General features: G+C 37.4%; 3 protein-coding genes across 7 annotated transcripts; 1 reads left to right on the forward strand and 2 right to left on the reverse strand.

Moving 5' to 3' along the window:
• Positions 1 to 237: 237 nt before the first annotated feature.
• LOC112189725 lies at positions 238 to 3,808 on the reverse strand. 5 transcript variants are annotated; one of them, XM_040515021.1, is made up of 8 exons: positions 3,398 to 3,808; positions 2,712 to 2,834; positions 2,481 to 2,548; positions 2,200 to 2,353; positions 2,031 to 2,111; positions 1,361 to 1,433; positions 1,163 to 1,225; positions 520 to 568 (listed from the first exon to the last, which is right to left on the reverse strand). In XM_040515021.1, exons 1-6 carry the CDS (start codon positions 3,479 to 3,481, stop codon positions 1,401 to 1,403), a joined length of 543 nt encoding a protein of 180 aa, XP_040370955.1. In that variant the 5' UTR covers positions 3,482 to 3,808; the 3' UTR covers positions 520 to 568; positions 1,163 to 1,225; positions 1,361 to 1,400. The 5 variants fall into 5 exon arrangements, 4 of the variants coding, with proteins under 4 accessions (XP_040370955.1, XP_040370956.1, XP_040370957.1 ...); XM_040515022.1 differs by having other exon boundaries at positions 1,361 to 1,488; XM_040515023.1 differs by lacking the exon at positions 2,031 to 2,111.
• A 5,709-nt stretch (positions 3,809 to 9,517) lies between these two features.
• LOC112184455 (60S ribosomal protein L7-2) lies at positions 9,518 to 12,126 on the reverse strand. The gene is made up of 6 exons (XM_024322718.2): positions 11,969 to 12,126; positions 11,604 to 11,850; positions 11,246 to 11,305; positions 11,015 to 11,152; positions 9,942 to 10,053; positions 9,518 to 9,844 (listed from the first exon to the last, which is right to left on the reverse strand). Exons 2-6 carry the CDS (start codon positions 11,831 to 11,833, stop codon positions 9,629 to 9,631), a joined length of 756 nt encoding a protein of 251 aa, XP_024178486.1. The 5' UTR covers positions 11,834 to 11,850; positions 11,969 to 12,126; the 3' UTR covers positions 9,518 to 9,628.
• Positions 12,127 to 13,335: 1,209 nt separating this feature from the next.
• LOC112190566 (Golgi SNAP receptor complex member 1-1) lies at positions 13,336 to 16,972 on the forward strand. Its single transcript, XM_024330006.2, has 5 exons — positions 13,336 to 13,598; positions 14,716 to 14,955; positions 15,578 to 15,745; positions 15,896 to 16,009; positions 16,576 to 16,972. The coding sequence occupies exons 1-5, from the start codon at positions 13,560 to 13,562 to the stop codon at positions 16,687 to 16,689; spliced, it is 675 nt and encodes a 224-aa protein (XP_024185774.1). The 5' UTR covers positions 13,336 to 13,559; the 3' UTR covers positions 16,690 to 16,972.
• The last annotated feature ends 91 nt before the right edge of the window (positions 16,973 to 17,063 follow it).

A 17,063-nucleotide genomic window follows, 5' to 3' on the forward strand; every position in this document is an offset into this window, starting at 1 on the left:
TGAACTTCAGTTTTATGTTGTCTGATAGAAAATAAACTTCGCGTTTCTGTACAGTAGTCATCAAAAAGGTAGATTAATTATAAGATCAATTCCTCATTGCATAAATTAACCCACCAAAGTACATTGCATAAATTAACCCACCAAAGTACATTTCCAAAGTACATTTCCATCAGTAGCATAAATTGGATATCAGTAGCACTGCAGTAAAGAATAACCCTACATCTCCAATCAATATTCACATTGTGGGTGACAGTTGTAGGCTTGAAACTCCTGGCAACAGAGAGAAGTGGCATAAGTCCTTGTTGTGGAGCTACTTGATTCTGATTACTCATTTGAGGGAAATTGTACTGTGGGGGAGCAGTAGATGAAGGACTTGTACTGAACCAAAAAAGACAAAGGTAAAACAAGTATTAAAGAGAAAGACACAGACGCAGAATGTTACTAAAATTACTGCTAAAAGTTGAGCAAGAAAATAAAAGGAATGAGATGAAGTGAAAATGTGATACCTGTGTACATCTCCTTCCCTAAAATGTGCATTCACGGCTTCATTGAGATCGCCTCCATGTTCCTGTTGACAAGCAAAAGCATACCAGAACAACTCAGAAACTTAGTAACAAAGAAGTTACGTATAGAGGAAAGTACAATTCAATGTACACAGTGTAGAACATTAGGGTTTCATTCAGAGTACATATACATCCTGATTTTCATTCAAGGAATCCAAATGAACTAGTCTACCTCATCAGCTTAGCTCCCAACCTTACAACCAAGTCACACCAGAAGCCTTGGTGATATGACTTGGTCTAACCCAATGGTAAAGTCTATAGACAAAATAAAACACGCCACTGATGTGTGCATACTTCTACATGATGAAATCAATTCCATTTAAGTCAACCTCTAAAGTTGCCCAACAAATTCTTATACAGCCGACATATATTTAACTTCTTCTTCAGAAACTAAAATGATGATACAAAACTAGAGTAGCAGCAGCTGCAAACTAGTTACTATTTTTTTTCACACTTGAGCTGTCAAGAAATCACTCAATCAGTAAGACAATAATAGGAAGACAGTAAGCAATATTCATACAACTCTTCTCAGTTACCAATCATTCATTATTCATAGTATCATACACAAGAACTGAATACCCAGAAAGGCAGCAACTTACCAAGCTTGAAGAATTCGAAATCGAACCAGAAATCGAACCAAACTTGAGGACGTCTATGCTTTGCTGCAAATTGAACACATGAAATTGAAAACCCAGAAAGCAAGAGACCGATTGATTGAAGAATGAAGCTTGAAGAGTGAAAAAAATAAACCAGCTTGTAAGGAAACCTGGAACATGTGATTGATATAACTGGCTTACCCCTTACGAACATGTGCTTGGTTGATCATCTTTATTGCCATCATGTGATTGATATAACAGTTTTCCCTTTAAACTTGTGAGTGGTAGCATCATTGCAAACACCAACAAGCAAATAGGTGTTAGGAAACCTGAATTCAGAATTTCGACTTATAAGCAAAATGCAAACAAGGATGCCACATGGTATCAATTTCAAACATAGACATAGCAAGCACCCCATAAGGATATAGAATATCACATACAACAGCAAATCGCAAAACAAGAGCAAAAGTAACAAACCAAACAAACTTAATCCCTGCTTTTTTTTCTCTCTACTCTGCTTGTAGTCCGATATAATGCCTACAAACAGTATCTTACATGTTTCACCCTCAGAACCATCCCTATAATCTTACAAAAATAGCTTCAATGTTGTTAAAATCTAGAAATTCATACGTAATATAAAAGCAATTCTGAAGTGTGAGAAATTGATTGCGAAAAATTAAAAACACATAAGGAGCACTAGCTCCAAACCCAGCAGAGCAAAACCCATCTGCCCCAACCCAGAATCAAGAAGGAAAGAGAAAAACAAAATGATAATCACAAGGGCTTTATGTGAATACGGAGTTAAGAGTTCTTTTACATATTCCTGAACAGCATTTCATTTTCTAACACGAACAGAGTTGTCCAAACTCACTGTGAACAGTGTCAATGAGTACTCTCCAGCTCCACTAATTATGACTGGAAGCATATGGCGTAAAACCAGAAGAACCATAAACTGAAAATAATCAAATATGTAAATGTATGCTGTACATTAAAATTAGTAAAAAAGAAACAGCTATGAGAGAGAGAGAGAGAGGTGTTACAGTTATAGCAACTATACGGCAGCATAGCAAGCTTCTTGAAGAGGGAGCTGAATATTCATCATCAAGGTCGTTATTCATGTACTCAAGATCAGTAGTAACCATTGCTAGGAATCCAGGATTCTGCAAGTCTCTTCTAGAAATCTCCCAATTCCCCCTAAGATCACAATACCATATTGAAATAAAAAGAAATGCTTCTCAATTAGTTAATTCCAGAAGGACCTGTCTGTTATTGCAGCAAAATAGAAAACCTTGAAAATACGGAGAAATAAGTTGAAAGATACCGGAAGTTCATTAGAATACCACCGTAATGAAATAGAGGAGGTGGTGCCGTATAATTTGGCTTGAATTGCTGCGATTTCACATTCAAGCAAAAATAAAATTCACACTGAGTCAATAGTCAATTCATCTATTATTACCAGAGTCTTGATAAGTTCAAACTGAAAACCAGTATTCACCACCATATGAATATTGCCTGAGAAGATGATAAAATAGATACATATGAGTCAACTGACCTCAGATTCAACCTTCCTTTTGTCTACATAGAAGAAAGCTGAGTTCAGAGTAACTATCGCAAAGGCATGAACAACTGGACCGTAATCAACATCAGTCCCACGAATATTATACAAGCAGCAAACCTGCAGAGTCATGGCAAAATCAAAACCATATCTCTGTATCCTATGATGAAGTGATTAAAGTTATACAAAACAGAAACAAAGTAAACACACAGAAACAAAGTAAATATATTAATGTATTTACACAGAGGACACACAGGACACACACACACAGGACATAATGTATATATTAAGATAGCAACTTTCAAAAACTTACCTTGCACAGCAACTACCTGAGAGAAATTCACACTATCAAACACAGCAAGAATTCAAGATATCGAATCGAATTCAAGATACCCATTCCACCAAGTCAATACAATGAAAAACTTCAGTGCTATGCGCCATAAGAACTGTATAAATTAATCACAAAATTACTTCCGATTCTCAATTTTAAAGCAAACCAGCAAAGCTTTAAATAAAATACCAGTAAATTAATTTGAAGGTCAAGTCGGAAATGCAAGCCACCACGGGTTCTGATATCTCCATGCCCTTCTCTTCGCTGCTTGGAGAACTATAATTGAAAACTGAGAAAAAACCAGAAACGAAATCAAAAGCCGTCGAATTAATGAGTGTGAAGATTTTAGTACCTTCGGCATCAGCGATAGAGATGGTGGAGAGCTGAATCGATCTCTGAGAACCTCGCTCACTGGGTCGTCTTCTTTTCTCTCCATTTTCCTCTCTTTTTTCTGATTCTCTTCTTCTCGGACCTCGACTCGGTTTCACCGTCGGATCCTGATTCTCGTCGCTTACTGCGTCGGGCGCGTTTCCTCTCCCGCCACTCCGCCTTCTGTTGGACGAGAAGCACCAGCTTGCGGCCGGAGAGAGCTTGCCCGCAGAGGCGATGGCGCCGGTGAGGGGACGGAGGTGGTTAATGAGGGAGAGACAGTAGCCATGGAAATAGAGCATGAGAGGAAGGAGGCAAGAGTGAGAGAGAATGAGCTCAGGTCAGAGAGCGTGGAGGGAAGTGAGAGTTAGGGTTCGAGTGAAAAAATAACAAGTATGGGGGGAATGAAATTTTTAGTCCCCGCGTTTCTCAAAAGTTTCAAACTTAGTCCCTCGCGTTTTTTCAAAATTTTTGAACAAGACTTACACATCAGTTAATTTAACGACTGATGTTTATAATCACAACAGAAATCGATTTTTCACAAAGTGATGTTAGCATGTATTTTTTACATCGCGTGCAATTCCGACCGATTTAATAGTGGTGATGTCTTACGCCATAATTCTAGTAGTGAAAGATGAAAAAACTGAAATAGCCAAGGGAGGGATCGAATACTTTAGATTAGCAAATTAGCTATCAGTTTCCCGTTTACTCAGACTACATATGAATGTAGTCCTAATTTTCCACTTGTTTCCATTTACTCAGACGACATAATGAATGTTGTCCTAAATTTCCACTTTTCATGCAAATTTATTGGTTCTTTCAGACGACAGATATCTGTCGTCTGAATTTCTAACTTACTAAAAGTGAAATAGTATGGATTCTCATGCTATTCAGACTACAGAATTAATTTATATGTCGTCTAAAGAAGTTTAAAAGATTCAGACGACAGAAACAAAAATTCTGTCGTCTGAAATGTGTCGTCTGAAGGCATTATTGGCATAGTGCGGCATCCCCAATTCATTCAAAATCCCAATATTTGGCAACACATTCTTAGACAAATCTTGCAAGAAGATTCTCGAATTGTGCCTCAAAATATTGAGGACCCCTGACATCGGAGACCACGATTCCCTTGACGAAGTTAAAATGGCCATGTTAGACACTTGAGACTAAGTGAACCCCAGATTACTACACACAACAGTGAGGTTAATTCTATGCATTGCTGCTTACAAAAATTTGAAATTACATCAGATGGATGTTAAAAATGCATTTCTGCATGGATTACTAAATGAGGAAGTATATATGACTCAACCTGGTGGCTTTGTTGATCCAAATATGCCAACCAACTTTGTGTGCAAGCTGAATAATCTTTGTATGGCCTAAAGCAGGCCCCTAGAGCATGGAATGAAAGATTCACCAACTATCTACCTACTATTGGTTTTACCTATTCATATGTTGATCCAAGTCTGTTTGTCAAGCAATACAAAAAGTCTCAAGTACTGGCAACTGTGAAGATCTTATTCAAACAGTTAAAGTTGCTCTTCAAGAAGAATTTGATATGAAGGATCTGGGATTACTAGACTTCTTCCTTGGCATAGAGATAAAATACTTGCAGGATGGTATCTTTGTATCACAGCACAAGTATGCAAAGGACCTGACTTGTGTGCAAAGGACTTGCTACACAAGTCAGGTCTTGCAGACTGTCAGACTCATTACACACCATGCAAATCTAGTCTTAAGCTTCTAAAGGACACTAGAACAGCTTTACAGTCTCATGACATCTTGCAGTTTAGAAGCATTGTTGGCTGTCTTCAGTATCTTACCTTTACAAGACCTGATATTGCTTTTGCTGTTAACTCAGTCTGTCAATTTCTTCATTGTCCAATTGATGTGCATCTTACTATAGCAAGAAGAATCTTGAGATATGTTAAAAGTACTATCACTCATGGCATTAAGTACAGTAGAGGAAATTCCAGTGAATTGCCTCAACTTGAAGCCTTTTGTGATGCTGATTGGGATGGTGATCCCAATGACAGAAAATTCACCACAGGGTTTATGCTTCTACTATATGGATCACCAATCTCTTGGTGTAGCAAGAAACAAACAGCAGTCTCCAGGTCCTCCACAGGAGCATGGCAGACACCACTTTCGAGATCTTATGGCTCACTCATCTCTTGCATGACCTACATGTGGTACTTGCAGATGTTCCCATTCTTCACTGTGATAATATTTCTGCTATTGCTCTTGCTATAAATCCTGTCTATCATTCCAAACTGAAGCATATTGAAGTTGATGTTCACTTCACTAGAAATCAAGTCAAGGCAGGGTCTCTCAAGCTTCAGTTTGTCACCTCACATGATCAACTTGCAGATTTGTTTACTAAGGGACTTTGCTCACCCTAGCACAACTATCTCTGTAGCAGCTTGATGTTGCTTTCTCACCATCAAGCTGAGGAGGGCTGTTAGGGTTATAAAAGTCAATTCCTATGTAATCAATTAAGCTCGATGATTTGCTAATTAGCTTGTTAATTAGGTAACTAATTTCTGTTAAGCATGCACAGTTAGTTAGGTCTTGTGCTATTGATTTGTGACATGTGTCACTCATCCAGTATATTACCTCTAACTATATATAGTCTCTCCTCCTGTACATTTTCTAGGGCTGGGACATGTCGGGTTCTCGACCGCCGTTAGCCGGAACCGGCACAGAACCGATGTACTAAACTTTGGATCTGTTTGAAGGATACCAGTCTCTAGAACCGAGCAAAACCCGAACCGATAAAAATCGGTTCCATTTTTGGTTCTTCAGTTCTATTGTCTGTCTGAATCGGTGAATCCAATCTTGATCGATCTCAAATCAGTAGCTTCGAGAAGAAGAGAAACTCGAGACCAGTAGCTACAAAGAATAAGAAAGAATATCCTTGTCTTTCACTTGGAGATACCCAAGATTTAAGAGACGAGAGGAGCAGGAGCTTGAATTGCGAACATCATCGAAGACAAAATCACCATTGCCATTCTCGATGGCTGTTATTGCAGAGAAACAGAGACGAAAATTCAAAGCTAAGAAATGGAAAGCAAATTGGAATTGGATTTTGGTTAGCTTGGTGCATAAGAGAAACTATGAGATAGTGTTGACCGCCAAATTTGGTAGAGAATGGAGCTTGTTATGTTGTGAATTTGGGTATTCTTCGACATCTGTGAGCTTGGTGGAGTGGGAGGATGAGTTTGAACTGTTAAGAAGAAGTGTGGCAGAGATGGAAGAACTCAAGGAAGGTACATGTGGGCAAAAATTAAAGAAGAAAGTAGGTATGTGTGTCAGAGAAAGAGATGTATGTAAAGAAATCATAGCACATGGGCTCATCAAAGGATAACAATATAGGGAGCCCACTTAAAACTGACACCAACAAAGAAAATTATACAATATATTAGAAACCAACTCGGTTCGGGTAAAGACGAAAATTAATATGAGAACCGAAACCGAACCGATAGCTCTCAACCGAACCGAAGCAAAACAACTAAATTAAGAGATAAAACAGACCCGAACCGACCAGTTAGGATCGGTTTGGACTGGTTCCTCAGTTTTTCGGGTCTAAAGTCTCAGCCCTAACATTTTCTCATTCATTTAGTCATTAAGTCGTTGTTATTCTCAGATTCTCTTTGGAACTTTCTTCTTCTTCTTCAAGCTTTCATGGCAGCTTTCACATAGAATAGTCGACTACTCTTGTTAAATACCTGATTGATGAAAAATGGCATGAAGAAGTAATTTCACTGTAACAGGACATGGCAAATTAGAACTAACACTAACGAAAGAAAAAGAAAAATGTGAATTGAAGGCTGAGAAAAATGATTGAGAAACCTCTTTTTTGTTTAGCATTTAGAAGCTCCTCCGGAGATCAATAGCCTAGTGCTGTCACCTTTTCTTCGGTACACATCCAACAATTGAGGCACTTGGTCAAGATATTGATTTACAAACCTATAAAGTACTTTTCTGGAGTCGAAATGACAGTAGACAACTCAACTTCTCATCTTTTACCAATCCTTTCAAAACAAACTTATAACAACTAACACCTTGGGATGATGCTCTTAATCTGTTCCGCCGCCACCCCATCTTGTTCACTAACAAGCCCATTGCTTGCAATATTTTCTTCTCCGATGTAGCCATGCACAGTGGATGCAACCTGAAGGCATGAACAATATCCATGTCAGACTGTCCCACCTCCTCAAAGCCGCTTGATTTCGATTCCACGCTCCTCCTTCCCAGAAAATGCCGGCAAAGCAGTCACAGCTCGATTTCCTAGGGTCGAATCCTATTCTCTAAATCCTCACAAGTTGGCCGAAGAATTCAGGTCTTCTCAACACAAGATTAGCATAATGCGTCAGCAACAAAGCTACACACTGCTACGACATCCCAGTTCATTCAAAATTCCAATATTTGGCAACACATTCTTAGACAAATCTTGCAAGAAGATTCTCGAATTGTGCCTCAAAATATTGAGGACCCTGACATCGGAGACCACACGATTCCTTGACGAAGTTAAAATGGCCATGTTAGACACTTGAGACTAATCAATATATGGAGATTGTTCGGACCCTTTCCAATTCTCACTAGGGTTTATAGTTTTGGGTGGTCTTGGGTTTTGGTTTTGTTTTTTCGTTGTATTTTTTGAATTGAAAATGGGTGGTTCTAGTAACCTCCCATTTACTATTTAGACCTCCTCTTCAATATTTCTCCCTTAATCTTCCAGTTTGTCCATTTTTTAATATATTTTATCTTGTCAACCTCCACACCACTTTTCTGGTTCTGATTATATTCTGCGATTACATCTGCTGCCTTAGCTACATCCTTATAGCCTATTGTTTAATCGTTTGGAGGAAGGACATATAGTACTATATTCCAAGATCCAAGTTTAGATATTTAAGTCATGCTTTGGGGGTGAAGTTCAATGGGAGTATGATTTTTTTTTTTTAAATTCAATTGCAATGGACTAATGACTAATTGTCTAAACGAAGGGAATTCCTCGAATTTGAGTGGTGGCAGAGATAAAGAGAAAAACTTGGACTAGATCACATACCTCAATAGAAGCTTGGTTCTTAGGGCTGAAACTTTCAAGAACGGTGCAACGCAGGGAAGAGTTATCAGTCACATATATATCAATTACTAATCAACAATTGGGTGTTGATTATGAATATATAACAGTAGACGTACCAATAATTTGATAGCTAATAGAAACCCAGGTGAGAGAAAAAGTGAGGGAGAAGAAGATGGAGACAGATTGATTGTGATTTTCTATTTTTTTTTTATCATTTAATTTTCAACAGGGGTAAATTAGGAATTAAATTTTTACAAAAATTCATAATGAAAATTTGAACTTGTTGGAACTCTGTCAACATTTTTGTTATAAAAATGAAAAATGTTTTGTTCATGGGACGAACATTAAAAAAAAAAAAAAAAAGTACGCTAATTGCTCAAATCAGGCAAGTTCAAACAAAGGTCACCCAAGCAACAACTAGTTATGAGGAAGACGGACAAACATAGTCAACACAAGCTTGCAGGATTACAGTTTGATCAGATCTAGAGAGCTTAGGAGACGCCAACTGCAACACAGAGCACCAAATCCATACATTAGCACCCAAGAACATCTTCCGCATCAAATAATCAACAACAATAACAGATGAATAAGAACGTAGGTAGCCAAACCACAAAACAATCAAAAGGCCAAACCACCAAAAGGGCAATCAAAGGGGCAAACCACCAAAAAGGGCAATCGATCCCTTGTTGCACCAGCCACAGTCCCACTTGAACGAAGCTCCAACAAGCAAAATCGCCGTGGCTGAAGCATAGGACATTCACATATGCCTTCTGATCCGACTGAACGTCAATACCCAAAGAGAAACAGATTGTAGATAGTTACAATTGTGTATATGGTCTAAACATCATTTATAATACAGTAGGATGCAGTCATATAGTCAATTGATGGAGGTCGAATCTCTTATCACAAATAGAAATCACATATTTCTAAATCTAATGATACAATGACAGTTTCATGTTGGAGCTTTCACGAATGGCAGCTAAAACAAACTCTTGAATTGGAAAATGGGCAAGAACATTCAAATTAACAGCTTTAACTGCATCAAAGTCACCATACAGACATTGTTTCCAGTATAGATAAAGAACAAACGAAAACGTCGGGTCCTTGTTACAATAATAAGATTTTATCTTGCTAATTCATCTTGCTAATCAGATCATTGATTTTATCCTCCCGATTACCAGAGTCTCCACCATCTAGGTAACGTGCTTTTACTCCTTTCAATCCTACTTCTGGCTTGTTGAGTGTAAAGGGCCATAGAAAGCTGGCAGCCTCCTTAAAATATTTACCAGTAGAAGCAATTTCATGCACTATATCTTCTATGCATATGATATTAGACTTCCCCAGTGCCTGCCATATACAACAATGAGGAATATAAGAGAAGGAATCTTAAAACGTAGCAATTAAAAAGAGAAGACTAGGATATTATCCCAATATTGAGAAAGACATTCAAATACCTCTTCATCAAGTTGTTGTCCGTCAAAGGAACTCTTTGCTTGCCTATCTTTGCATAACCTTTCTTGTAAATCAACTCCTTCACATTCTTAAGGCTAGGATACCTAGGGAAACAAGAAAACTATGATCATTACTATGAAACCTATAATGCAACAAGATGAATTAAATTAGACTAATGAACTTTAATATTGGAATTAGTCTTTGATTAAATTTGGGAGAACCTCAGCTCCATGGTGAATGTTTGTCGACACAATGTCAACCAAACCATACTATATATACAAATCTTTGTGCAGCCAAAGTCAATATTATGCATACAAAAAGTTCTTCACAGCTAAGCATGTATTAAATCCTGTTACCCAACCTTGAACAAAATACTGCAACCAGAAATTGAAGTCTTAGAACAAAGATGCCAAACTAAGGCACGATTATTAGGGAATGCCCAAAAACAAAAGTAAGGTTCGAAACATAAACAGATCCAAAATACACAAGATATGAGAGTTGAGAACCATATAAGGAAAGATTCAAATTCTCATACAGTTGAATGCTTAAAAAAATCCAGGTAATTTTAAAATACGACTCCATCTTATACTCTTAGAACTGCAAAGTTTATAATTACTATACATTTAGCATAAGAACAAGTCCGCTTCTAGATATAGAGCTTAAAAAGTTTAATAGCAACACAAAGTGCTCATATCTAATACGAAGTCACAAACATGAGCTGAAATTGTTCTCAATCAATCAAAGAGATTAACAGTTTCTTCATCATAGAGTAATAAATGGTAAGTAGGTCCAGAGAACCAACATAACTCAATCATTAGGTGAAAAAGAGGCACTCCTTATCCTAATGTTACGCTTTTCCATTATGTGATACCCACAGTAAGTCGATTAATCCCATAAGAGGAAAGGGATCAAACGTAACACGAGCCAGGCTAAGTCATTCCACCAGCATGGCAATCAAGTACTAGACTATTGTAGTGATCATTTCAGAATGAAAATATGCCGATAGATCTTGTATAGGTTCATCCACTTGCAAAAATTAATGTTGTGGATTCACATCGCTCTTACCCATAGGTAACATAAGGCTCCACCCTCTGCAACTTTTCTAACATTGCTTCATCTGCTCTCACGAAAACAGCGTTGAAGATTTTCCTCAAGTTTAGGCTGTATAAGTTCTTCCTAACAGCAGGATGCATGTCATTTTTCCTGGAAAGAAAATATTTAAGAGATCAGAATATAGAGAGTTGAAGACAGAGATATTGACAAACAAAAATGTATAATTTGAGAAAGGAAACCCACCCCTGTATGCGAATGACCAAAGAAGCTGGGGGTTCGTTGTCTCTAATGCTGGTCTCTTTTCTTCAACCTGTGTTTCATTTGGACAAGGTCCACCTCCTGAAAAGACAGCAAATATCTCAATCAAGTACTGAATCAGAATATAGGGAAGCCCGTGAAATGAAGTCTCAGATATCAATGAACCTATGGTAACATTATCAAATTGAAAGACACCTAATAGATTACCTAACGTGTTGTTGAAAGACACCTAATAGATTACCTAACATTATCAAATTGAAAGACATCTACCATATACAAGTCTAATTATCCTGGATTACAAAAGTGTTGTTGTGATTTGAAGCTTTTATGAAATCAAGAATACAGGAGAATAGGAAAGATTAGAGTAGTGAGAGGGAAGAAAAGGATACCCTGTAGCGAACTCTTTGACAAAGTCCTCAGGTTTCTTGATAACTCTTGCTTGTTCTTGTTAAGGCGAAACTTCCTCTGCTCCAATTGCTCCTTCCTCCTCAAAGCCAATTCCTCATTACTTTTCCTCTTCTTCAATATTATCTCCGGCACGGTTGCCAACGGCTGCGCCACCTCTTCACTCATCTCTCCCCTTTCTTTTACTGAGCCACACAAAAACAGTCAAAAACAAAACAAAAAAACAAATCCCAATCCTAAGCTTCCGAAACAAACGCGTCAACTGAACACAAATCAATGGTGAAAGAAGAAGAAGAAAATTACCAGTATGGGATGCTTTGAGTTAGGGTTTAATAAAGAAAGGTAGAGAGCGGCGAATGCTTGAGAGGGTTTTAGGCTTTTTGCGGTTGCGGGTGTATATGGCAACTCGCAATAGACAGACCCCGTTAAACCTCGAATTGTTTTCCTAGGAAAAATACGAATATAACCTTTCAAGAAAAATAAAAGGAAAAAGAGATGGGCAATTTTATGAAACTCCGAAATTTGGGTCTATTTCTCTTTCTTTCTCTGTTTAATTGGTCAATAGGATCAATTTCATTACTTTCGATTAATTTTTTTTTTTTAAGGAAAGAGGACAAGCTGTATTAAGTGAAACTAAAAAGTATATTGGGTGGTGCAAGTATTGAGAAAAAATGATAAAACATAACAAGACACACTAGCGCATTTATAATTAAAGATAATCAGGATGTGACTTGATGCAGTTAACCGTAACAGTAACCGATGAGATTATCTAGATAATGCGCTCACCAAGAGTTTGAAACTAATCGAGGTTGTCAAAAACTCGAACGTTAGCAAATAAACTCCTCAGATTCAGAACCAATACCCGCACAGTCTTGGATCCAAGATTCGAATTTGGGTGCGACACAAGTCCCAAATTTGAATCCAAATCTAACTCGAATTCAGAGCTAAAACTGCTAAATCATACATGACTAAAGCCCAGGGCCAAGTGGATTTCCTTTAGGCACCTAATCTTTTGGGCCCCTAACTCTAGCATGTCTAGCAATGTTGTGGATACCTGAATAATTGGTCACCCATGCACCAACCCACCTTGAGCCAACCTGTCGACCCGAACCATTGCACCATCGAGCATCACATCGTCTGAAAGAGAACGAATCGAGTTGGGAAGAGCCCACCAAGCAATCTAGAGAAGAGAAGCCCCATATCGAATCGATTTACAAGTTTTTAAATGGGATTCCTCCCAAATTCAGATCTGCTGACCCCCGTCAGAGAAAGCTCAAACACTAAGATTCTAAAGATCTGCTGACCATCGCAGTTTAGATTCTAGGATAAAATTCACATGTGCCAAAATATAAATTCGGCTAGAACCATTTAAAAAGTTAAAGACAAAATGTCAGCGTTGGGTGTGTTTAGATTTTTTTTTTTTAATCTCTACTACTATAAATGAAAACGTTATTTTGTTGGTGTCAAATGACTTCACCAGAATTTAAAGTGTCTAAAACACCCTTCTAAAATGTAAAATGAAATAAAAACTAAGATCTCAAAATAAAATTATCTAAAGAGTTATTATTATATAAAAAAAAAAAACATAAGCATGAAATTGGAAAATTACATTGTGTTTTGGTGGACCCACCAGCAAGGAAGGGGCAGTTTTAGTGGGGTGAAATTGGGGGTGCGGTGGTGATGAAGGAAAGGTTGAATTAAGAAACACGCCACGACCACATTTTGCCGTTGATCTGTCTCCATCTCCAAACGAATCCCCAATTTCCAAACCCCCTCTCCAAATTCCATTCTCAATTCTCCAAACAAAACCACCAACAAGAAGAAGAAGGTTCCAGAAGCCTCAAGGAAGTAATCTCCGAAGATCGATCGGCCTCTGTTTTTGGTGTCGGTGGATATGGATGTTCCAAGCTCATGGGACGCGCTTCGCAAACAGGTACTCTTTTCTTCATATCTTTTTTTTTTTTTTTTTTTTTTGCTTGCTGATCATGTTTAGAATTGAGATCAAAATTGGGACTTGTCTGAATCGATTTTCGGGGATGCGTTAATTCGATAACAATTTTGCAGAACGATTCATGGTTTGAGTATAAGATCAGCTTCTGGATTTGTCTTGATTTGTGTCATTCTGTGTTTCTGATTTGAGCAACAATTCAATTGAAGCAAAAACTTAGTTGACTTTAAACTTGACATAGCGAAAGGATGTTCAAGACTTGTTGTTGATTCATGCTCAATTCACCGTGGATTTAGTATATATGATTATAACACCTGAACACGTTATTCCGTTGGCTCCGAAAGCTTTTAGGATTGTAATCTGGTGCAAGGTGTGAAACCGTTCTTACTTGAAAGAGTTTCTTAAGTTGGTTCTACGCTTCGGGGATTAGTTCCAATTTAGTTTCTTTGGGTTTGCTAAAAGTCTTACCACTGCAATATATGTGGCCTATAAGGTTGCATTAGGAGATTCTAATAATTAATCCTGACAATCAAGAAGAGCTACAACTGAGGCATCTCCTAAAAAGATGCTACACACTTACACAGTTGAAAACAACGACATCAGCTTCCTCCGGAGCACAATTTTGCATTAATAGAGCATACTTCTCCCATAATGATTATCGGTTATTAGAATATTTCTTAAAGCAGCCTCCCAAATCTAAAACAGCTACTTTAATAGGGTTTTTCATAATGCTTCTCCCTGAAAGCCAACATGCTGTCCTCCTATAAAAGCCTTTTATTAAGATCTGACATAAAAAAAAAAAACTATAGGATTAGGCGATCAGTAACCATTTCAACTTATATCTTGAAGCTCTCCATCAGTAACTTTAATTTCCAATCTTGCACAGCTTATTGAAAACTGGAGACATCAGATCTGATCATTAAACCATGATACATAGTGATATAATCCTCTAACCAAGCAATGTATTACACAGTTTGAATTTTTTGGTATACACCAAGCATATTCTATGCTAATTGCTTTCCTTTGTTGTCCTTTTCATGCACTCCTGTTCATACCAATTTTTGATACCATAAATGAATATTTTATCTGTCTATAATTTCAGGCTAGGAAACTTGAAGCTCAGTTGGATGAACAGATGAATTCTTATCGTAAGTTTGTCTCTGCAAAGGGTTCTGTCAAATTTGATGCTGCTGATAATGATCTTGAATCTGGGATAGATCGACTATTAAAGCAACTCCAACAAGTAAATTTACAGATGCAAGCATGGGTATCATCAGGAGGATCAGAAATGGTTTCTCATACCTTGACTAGACATCAAGAGATTCTTCAAGATCTCACTCAGGTATTCTGGCCTCTTGACTATGCCAACAGGCGAACTTGTATGGCAATTTAATATTTGAACTGTTCTGTGGTTTAGGTGTTCCCAGATGTTTTGTGTTACTCAAAAGAATTATGCATGAGTGGTATATATTTTATGATCTCTCATACCTCCTTGTAGTTCTGTTTGAAGTTGAGTCAAGACCTGCACATGTTTAGGAAGAAGTTTGAGTTACAAAATTTATTTTTAATTTTCTCTTTTACCTTTCTTTCAACTCATTTATTAAATATTTTGACTTACCGCCTTTGTTTTTGTTTCAGAAAAAAGTTGAATGATAACTTGAGTCTTTATCATTCTGACTTCAGTGTGAAGTTGAAGTTGAGCAGTTAAAAATGGCTGACCAATTTCACTTTCCAAAGGATAATTCTGACATGTACTTTAGTTTGATATTACTATCCCCTTTTCAACAAAATACCTAGGTTTAGAATCATGCTACATGCTGGTGAAGCAACTTTCACATTTAGTTTCTTCTCATTTTTATCCAGTCTTGTATCATTCTGCACTCTATATCAATTAATCAATCTTAATTAGAATAAGATTGAACCTAGCAGACACTAACTTGCTGTTAGACATGATTGAAGTGCAGGAATTTTATCGTCTCCGCTCCAGCCTTAGAGCTAAGCAGGAGCACGCTTCACTACTTGAGGATTTTAGGGAGTTTGATCGAACAAGAGTTGACTTGGAAGCTGGTGGAGATTCTGCAGGAAACGCTCTCCTGAAAGAACATGCTTCTGTTAGCCGAAGTACAGGACAGGTATGTAATAGAAAAGAAAAAAAAAAGATACATTTTTGTCCTTAAGGTTCGGGTTTGGCTGGTTAAAGGACAAGCAATTTTGGACATGCAGTTTGATTAGCATTCAGGTTTCTCAATATTGAAGTTCCCATATTTGTTGTGGTGATGCAGATGGATACTGTGATCTCTCAAGCTCAAGCAACTCTGGGTGCACTTGTCCTTCAACGTTCAACATTTGGCGGTATTAACTCAAAGCTCAGCAACATTGGCAGCCGCCTCCCAACGGTATAAAACCAGAAGTTCTAGTCATTCACATTGGTCTCGTTCATTCTAAAAACAAACAAAAAATTGAATCAAGTATTTCTGCTTTAGATATGAATTATATAAATAAACAAGAGTTAAGATGCGTGCAATGCGCCAGTGGTCAAAAGTGAACCACCAGTTGAGAAACTACTGAACCAGAACTTATCAAGTGAATCCTGGTGTTTAAGGATTCAGGCTGAAAGTGTCTTGCACATGTTACCCATGATAAACAGTTCCTTACTACTGTTAGAGTCTAGATTTGTCTAAGATCAGAGAGCTCTGATTGTAGGAGATGCCAAGTTCAATACCTTTAATGCCCTTGCCTTCTTGTTGATTTTTGGCATACTTTGCCTATGTGCCTTGTCTCAGGTCCAAAATGTTTGTAAGTATAATATTAATTAATTCTTATGAAAAGCAACAGGATTTATTTAAAGGGTATTGCAAGAAAAGTAAAAAATATAAAATAGGACTGATGCTTAAATAGATATATTATGTTATCTTAGTATGTCTCTACTATTAATGGATAATGTACCATGTCATGACTGCAGGTAAGTCACATCCTTTCTGCAATAAAGCGTAAAAAGTCTATGGATACCATCATTCTTTCACTTGTCGCATCAGTGTGCACATTTCTCATATTTATCTACTGGTTGACAAAGTGAGGCTGCAAGAGGAACTGGTATATGTGGGGGATTGTGTAAGTGAGAAAGAGAATTGTTACGATTTTTTTGCTTCAATTTTTCTTTGATGAACCAGTTATTTGTCTCTCAAATGATTAGGTGTATGAAAACAATATCAATCTATGCAGTTATTTCCAGTCTGTTGCTTGTTCAGTCATAGAGTTCAGTTTCAATTTCTACTTTTCAGCAGGATGAAACAACATGCACCCGCTCAATATGCAAGTGAATTGTATTATATATATCAATACATAAAATTTTCTGAAAATTTGGTTTATGTTTTTTTGAGATTAATCATCGTCTAGATTAGGGCCAGCCAAAGATATGGATTTGTGTGGTTTGCGCAAGTGATTGATAAA

This window comes from Rosa chinensis, chromosome 2 (genome assembly GCF_002994745.2).
Source record: "Rosa chinensis cultivar Old Blush chromosome 2, RchiOBHm-V2, whole genome shotgun sequence".
NCBI classification, from domain to species: domain Eukaryota; kingdom Viridiplantae; phylum Streptophyta; class Magnoliopsida; order Rosales; family Rosaceae; genus Rosa; species Rosa chinensis.